The following is an 8,072-nucleotide window of genomic DNA, read 5'->3' as shown; positions in this document are numbered from 1 at the left end:
TTTTTTTATATTAATTACAGTTTGTTCACTTTGTAGTCTAGCTGTGGTCCCCTTCCTCATTCCCTTCCAACCCCACCTTTCCTCCTTCATTTCCTCCCATGCCCTTCTCCAAGTCTACTGATAGGGAAGGTCCTCCTCCTCTTCCATCTGACCATAGCTTATCAGGGTTCAACAGGACTGGGTGCAATTGTCCTGCTCTGTGGCCTGGCAAGGCTGTTCCCCCCGCCCTGGGGGGAGGAGGGTGGTCAAAGAGCCAGCCAGTGAGTTAGTTTATGCCAGAGACAGTCCCTGTTCCCCTTACTAGGGAACCCACTTGGATACTGAGCTGCCATGGGCTACGTCTATGCAGGGGTTCTAGGTTACATCCCTGAATGGTCCTTTGTTGCTGTATAAGTCTCAGAAAAGACCCCTGTGCCCAGATTTTTTGGTTCTGTTGCTCTCCTTGTGGTGCTTCTGTCCTCTTCAGGTCTTATTCTCTCCCCCTTCTTTCCTAAGGTTCCCTGCACTCTGCCCAAAGTTTGGCTATGAGTCTCAGCATCTGCCAGTCCTCTGTACCAGGCTCATATCCTGTTTCCTGTTTACTGCTTCTTCTAATGTCCATCCTGTTTGTCTTTCTGAGTGAGGATTGATCATCTTACCTCAGGTTCTCTTTCTTGTTTATCTTCTTTAGGTGTACAGATTTTAATATGTTTATCCTATATGTCTAATATCCACTTATAAGTGAGAATATACTGTGTGAATCTTTCTACTTCTGGGATAACTTACTCAGGATGATCTTTACTAGGTCCAATCATTTGCCTGCTAATTTCATGATTTCCTTGTTTTTAATTGCTGAATAGCATTCCATTGTGTAAATGTACCACAATTTCTGTATCCAGTACTCTGTTGAGGGACATCTGGGTTGTTTACAGGTTCTGGCTATTATGAATAAAGCTGCTACAAACATGGTTGAGCAAATTTCCTTGTTTTGGATATCTGCCTAGGAGTATAGATTTTAATTGCCTTAATTACTGTGGGCCAGCCAAATATTTTACTTACACTCTCTCAATATCTTTACCATCCATCTCCCAACCCTCATTTAATGCCATTCAATTTAATATTCCTCATTTCGTCTACCTTCCATCCATAATCTCATGGTACTTGCTTGTATTCTTAATCTGGGAGTTTTTGTGCCATTATTGGAGCCCTCTCTCTCAGCCCACATGGTTATTTGTCCACATTGACACATCATGACCCCCTCCTTCCTCATCTTTCCCCCTCTGTCTCTCTCTTGTGATTCTTTCTGTCTTCCCTAAGCCCAGGAACCTTTAGCCATGCCTACCCCATTCTGTCCTGCCTAGATGTAGGCTGTTTAATTAGCCAATCAGGTAGATTTATACAACACAGATAGGTGAGGCCAGATCTTGAGAGCTAGTTACAAGCATCAGACCAACCTCCAATAGTAGTGGTTGTATATTCTCTTCCAATACCAATTTTATCTCAACTGAATAGATAGGTAAGTCTCTTGTATCATGCCTGTTATACCTCTCATTAAAGACATATTATGTCCAATTACAGAGATGTTCACTACCGCCAAGTTATGTGTGCCATTATTTCACCCATAGGTATCCATAGAGTAATCATACCATGCTTGATGTTGATGTGGTTCATGGGCATCCTAGTTGAGTGAGACTCTTTGTACCTCCATCCTGTAGATAGTTTGATCCCATGAAACCATTCCTCAGAGGAGCTTGTCATGGCAGTTATATTTCCTGGCTCTCTGGGCTCTGTTTCTGAAGTGTATGGTGTCTTCAGAAATGAGTTACCTTTCTGGTGTATTAGCAAGGACAGCAGCAGTTGATGGCATATTTTTCCTATCTTTCAGAAGCTCTGGCCAGAAACTCAAAAGAGGCTTTCACATGTCTGATATGTGGGTTTTATCAGATGGTCTTTAGGTCTTGAAGGAAGGATAATCAGCCCAGACAAAAAAAAAAAGTCCATTAAAAATTATATATGCTCTAGCTAGGACTTCCAGTACTATGTTGAAGAGATATGGGGAGAGTGGACAGCCTTGCCTTGTCCCTAATTTCAGCGGGATTGCTTTAAGTTTCTCTCCATTGAGTTTGATGTTGGCTATAGGCTAGCTGTATATTGCCCTTACTATGTTTAGGTATGTGCCTTGTATCCCTGATCTCTCCAAGACTTTAAACATGAATGGGTATTGGATTTTGTTAAATGCTTTTTTGGCATCTAGGGAGATGACCCTATGGTTTTTCTCCTTCAGTTTGTTTATATGGTGGATTACATTGATGGATTTCCATATGTTGAACCACCCTTGCATGCCTGGGATGAAGCCTACTTGGTCATGGTGGATGATATCTTTGATGTGTTCTTGGATTCGGTTTGCAAGTATTTTGTTGAGTATTTTTGAATCAAGGTTCATAAGAGAGATAGGTCTGAAGTTCTTCTTTTTGTTGGATCTTTGTGTGGTTTAGGTATTAAGGTGATTATAGCTTCATAGAATGAGTTTAGTAATGTTCCTTCTGTTTCTATTTTGTAGAATAATTTGAAGAGAATTGGTGTTAGCACTTCTTTGAAGGTCTGGTAGAATTGTGCACTGAAACCATCTGGCACTGGACTTTTTTTGGAAGGGAGGCTGTTGATGGCTGCTTCAATTTCCTTGGGGAATATAGGGCTCTTCAATCTTCCTGGTCTTGACTTAATTTTGGTAGATGGAATCTATCAAGAAAATTGTCCATTTCTTTTAGATTTTAGAACTTTGAGGCATATAGGTTTTTGTAGTACAACCTAATGATTGTTTGGATTTCCCCAGTGTCTGTAGTTATGTCCTCTTTTCATTTCTGATTTTGCTGATTTGGATAGTTTCTCTCTGCCTTTTAGTTAGTTTGGCTAAGGGTTTGTCTATCTTGTTAATTTTCTCAAAGAATCAGCTCTTAGTTTCAATGATTCTTTAAATTGTTTTATTTGTTTCTAATTGGTTGATTTCAGGCCTATCAGTCTATCAGTTGCAAGTATTTTGTTGAGTATTTTTGAATCAAGGTTCATAAGAGAGATAGGTCTGAAGTTCTTCTTTTTGTTGGATCTTTGTGTGGTTTAGGTATTAAGGTGATTATAGCTTCATAGAATGAGTTTAGTAATGTTCCTTCTGTTTCTATTTTGTAGAATAATTTGAAGAGAATTGGTGTTAGCACTTCTTTGAAGGTCTGGTAGAATTGTGCACTGAAACCATCTGGCACTGGACTTTTTTTGGAAGGGAGGCTGTTGATGGCTGCTTCAATTTCCTTGGGGAATATAGGGCTCTTCAATCTTCCTGGTCTTGACTTAATTTTGGTAGATGGAATCTATCAAGAAAATTGTCCATTTCTTTTAGATTTTAGAACTTTGAGGCATATAGGTTTTTGTAGTACAACCTAATGATTGTTTGGATTTCCCCAGTGTCTGTAGTTATGTCCTCTTTTCATTTCTGATTTTGCTGATTTGGATAGTTTCTCTCTGCCTTTTAGTTAGTTTGGCTAAGGGTTTGTCTATCTTGTTAATTTTCTCAAAGAATCAGCTCTTAGTTTCAATGATTCTTTAAATTGTTTTATTTGTTTCTAATTGGTTGATTTCAGGCCTGAGTTTGATTATTTCCAGCTGTCTGCTCCTCTTGGGTGTAGTTGCTTCTATTTTCTAGGGCTTTCAGTTGTGCCATTAAGTTGTTTGTATGAGATGTTACAAATTTCTTCTAAAAGGCACTTAGTGCTATGAGTTTTCCTCTAAGCACTGCTTTCATTGTGTCCCATAAATTTGGGTATGTTGTGCCTTCGTTTTCATTTTCATTGAATTCTAGGAAGTCTTTAATTTCTTTCTTTATTTCATCCTTAACCCAGCTGTCATTGAGAAGTAAGTTGTTAAGTTTCCATGTGTGTGTGTAGGCTTTTTTGCCATTTCCATTGTTTTTGAGGTCCAGCTTTAGTCTATGGTAGTCAGATAGTATATAGGGGATTATTTCAATCTTCTTGTAACTGTTGAGGCTTGCTTTGTGACCAACTATATGGTCTATGTTGGAGAACGTTCCATGAGATGCTGTAAAGAATGTATACTCTTTTGAGTTTGGGTGGAAAGTCCTGTATACATCTATTAGGTCCATTTGAATTAGGACATTTGTAAGTGCCTTTATTTCCCTGTTTGGCTTCTGTCTAGATGATCTGTCCCTTGTGATAGTGGGGTGTTGAAGTCTCCCACTATTAAGATGTTGGGGTCGATGTATGATTTAAGCTTTAATAATGTTTCATTTATGAACATAGGTATTTGGGGCATAGATGTTCAGAATTGTGATATCCTCTTGATGGATTTTTCCTTTGATGAGAATGTAGTGCCCCTCCTCATCTTTTCTGATTAATTTTGGTTGAAAGTCTATTTTATTAGATATTAGGATAGCCACTCCGGCTTGTTTTTTGGGTCCATTTACTTGAAAATTGGACCCAATTCCAGCCTTTTACTCTGAGGTAGTGTTTATCTTTGTTGCATAGGTATGTTTCTTGGATGCAGCCGAATGTTGGATCCCATTTCCACACCCATTATGTTAGTCTGTGTCTTTTTTTTACTTTTATTAATTACACTTTATTCATTAATTACACTTTGTATCCCCCTATAAGGCCCTCCCTCTTCCCCTCCCGGTCCCATCCTCCCCTCCACTTTCTGCATGCATGCCCCTCTCCAAGTCCACTGATAGGGGAGGTTCTCCTCTCCTTTCTGATCTTAGTCTATCAGTTCTCATCAGAAGTGCCTGCATTGTCAGGGTTCTAGGTTATCTCCATGAATAGTCCTTGGTTGGAGTATGAGTCTCTGGGAAGTTCCCTGTGTTCAAATTTTCTTGTTCTGTTGCTCTCCTTGTGGAGTTCCTGTCCTTTCCAGCTCTTACTATTTCCCACTTCTTACCTACAATTCCATTCACTCTGCCCATCAGTTGGCCATCAGGCTCAGCATCTGCTTTGACAGTCTGCACGGCAGAGGCTTTCAGAGGCCCTCTGTGGCAGGTTCCAAGGTTGTTTCCTGTTTTCTTCTTCTGGCTTTCAGAGGCCCTCTGTAGCAGGTTCCTAGGTTGTTTCCTGTTTTCTTCTTCTTCTGATGTCCATCCTCTTTGCCTTTCAGGATGGGGATTGAACATTTTAGTTAGGGTCCTTTCTTTTGCTTAGTTTGTTTAGATGTACAGATATTAGTGGGTTTATTCTATGTTGTATGTTTATATGAGTGAGTATATACTGTGTGTGTCTTTTTGCTTCTGGGACAACTCAGGATGATCCTTTCCAGGTCCCACCATTTACCTGCAAATTTCATGATTTCCTTATTTTTCATTGCTGAGTAATACTCCATTGTATAGATGTACCACAGTTTCTGCATCCATTCTGCAGTTGAGGGGCATCTGGGCTGTTTCCAGCTTCTGGCTATCACAAATAAAGCTGCTAAAAACATGGTTGAGCAAATGTTCTTTTTGTGTACTTGAGCCTCTTTTGGTTATATGCCTAGGAGTGGTATGGCTGGATCTTGAGGAAGCGCTATTCCTAGTTGTCTGAGAAAGTGCCAGATTGATTTCCAGAGTGGTTGTACAAGTTTACATTCCCACCAGCAGTGGAGAAGGATTCCCCTTTCTCCACAACCTCTCCAGCATGTGTTGTAGTCTGTGTCTTTTTATTGGAGAGTTGAGTCCATTGATGTTGATAGATAATAATGACCATTGAATGTTATTTCCTATTATTGTGGAGACAGTGGTGTTACTGTGATTTATTGTTTGTTTTCTTTTGATTTTTGTTGGGAAATTATCTATAACCTATGTTTTCTTGGGTGTAGTTGTTTTCATTGGATTGGAATTTCCCTTCTAGTATCTTCTGTAGGCCTGGTTTGCTGTGCAAATATTGCTTAAATTTAGTTTTGTTGTGGGATATTTTGTTTTCTCCATCTATGTTGATTGAAAGCTTTGCAGGTTGGCATCTGTGGTCCCTTAGAGCCTGCATGATATCTGCCCAGGCCCTTCTGGCTTTCATAGTTTCTGATGAAAAGTCTAGAGTGATTCTGATAAGTCTACCTTTATATGTTACTTGGCTTTGTTCCCTTGCTGCTTTTAGTATCTTTTCTTTGTTTTATAGATTAAGTATTTTGACTATGATGTGGCTTGAGGAGTTTCTTTTCTGGTCTAGTCTATCTTTTATATTTTCTGTTATTTTATACTTACTGAAGTTTCTGAATATTTATATTCTTATATATGTATATCTATGTTAGAAATACACATATTTACATGAATTTCAATTCATATGAGGGAATTAAGTATTACTAATTATCTCAGATAACCATGTTAGGTCAGAGTCTAGGGTTTAGTTTTTAGGTTAGACAACAAAATACCACCCATGCATTTATGGTATAATATTATTGACTGTAATTTCAACACACAGGATTAAATTTGAAGAATCACTATAATAATAGTTTTGTTAATGTTTTTGAATTTTCATTAACATTATTACATAAATCAGTATTTTGTGTCTCATTGTCTTAAATCAACAAGAGAAATGTTTCATCTCCACAAACCTTTTCACAGTATCCTTTACTTCCTTGTTCCTTAAGCTATAAATCAGTGGGTTCAACATGGGAATCACCAGGGTGTAAAATACAGACACTATTTTCTCTTGTTCTAAGGAGTACTGAGAGCTTGGCTGAATGTAACTGAAGCTGATGGAACCATAGAACAGAGTCACAGCCGTCAGATGGGAGGCACAGGTGGAGAAGGCTTTGCGTCTGCCTGCTGCTGAGCGGATCCTCAGGATAGCAGCAACAATGAAGATGTAGGAGATCATCACAGTCAAGAATGTAATCATTGCAATGATGGTGGTGAAAACCAACAGCAGCAGTTCATTCATGGAGGTGTCAGAACAGGACAGCTTCAACAGAGGAGGAAGGTCACAGAAGAAGTGACTGATGACGTTAGGGCCACAGAAGGACAGCTTCATTAAGCCAATTGTATGTGTAACTGAGTTGATTAGCCCTCCTACACAGGAACCTAACACCAGCCCAACACAAACCATTTTGGTCATGGCCACTGTATATAGCAATGGGTTCACAATGGCTACGTAGCGATCATAAGCCATTGCAGCCAGGAGAAAGCCCTCTGTGGTAAGCAGTGATACAAACAAAAAGTATTGCAGGATGCATGCAGAGAATGAGATGCTCTCTCTCTCAACAAAGAAGTTTAGGAGCATTTTGGGTGCAAATACTGAAGAATACCAGGCATCCACAAATGATAAACAGCTAAGGAAGTGGTACATGGGTGTGTGGAGTTTAGGTGTTATATGTATCAGAAAGAACATTCCTACATTCCCCGACAAAGAGATGGCATAGATCAACAGGAACAATATGAAGAGAAACACCTTGAGCTCATCACGATCCGTCAGTCCCAAAAGAATAAACTCAGTAACAAATGTGAAGTTGACATCAGCCATGTAAATGTGTGCCTTGGTATCTGTTAATAATAGGTGATTCAGATAAATTGACACTAATAGAATATTAATATTTTAGGAATTTCAAACTAATCATATTATCTGAAATAATGAATTTTTCCCTCAGGAATTCCTGCTTATATAAACATAGGAGCATTTAATAAAATTTTTATAGTTTATAGGTACACTCTTCTATTGTTTTTTGTGAATAGTGTCTATAATTAGATAAGGCAAATGCAGGATTCTTAATTATGCATTGAAATGCAACTGTTAAGATACAGTAAAAGCTAAAGAGAAGTTCTTCTAAGGACATTTAAAGCCTCATTTTTTAAACATAAAAAGGAATTCTGGAAATTTAATCTGTGTCTACATTTTTTATTTACCTTTTATCATTTTAATAGACATTAAGAGCAATAATGCAAACTATATATGCGGACATACTACTTGCTAAAATGCTAAGAGATTTTAGTTAGGTCGTTACAACTAACAACACGTTAGTTGCTACAACACGTGCTTACCGTGGTCATGCACCTATACACACTGGCATATTATCTGCAGCTATATTATAACCATATTCACTGTATGTATCTAAAATTAATGGCTCCT

At 38.6% G+C, this 8,072-nt stretch overlaps 1 protein-coding gene across 1 annotated transcript; it reads right to left on the bottom strand.

The window, feature by feature from the left end:
- Window positions 1–6,530: 6,530 nt before the first annotated feature.
- LOC110541464 (olfactory receptor 5J3-like) lies at window positions 6,531–7,469 on the bottom strand. The gene has a single exon (XM_021628207.1). It carries the CDS (start codon window positions 7,467–7,469, stop codon window positions 6,531–6,533), a length of 939 nt encoding a protein of 312 aa, XP_021483882.1.
- Between the last annotated feature and the right edge of the window lie 603 nt (window positions 7,470–8,072).

The sequence above is a fragment of the Meriones unguiculatus genome, chromosome 18, assembly GCF_030254825.1.
Source record: "Meriones unguiculatus strain TT.TT164.6M chromosome 18, Bangor_MerUng_6.1, whole genome shotgun sequence".
NCBI lineage: Eukaryota > Metazoa > Chordata > Mammalia > Rodentia > Muridae > Meriones > Meriones unguiculatus.
This window is presented reverse-complemented; position numbering and strand designations above follow the sequence as displayed.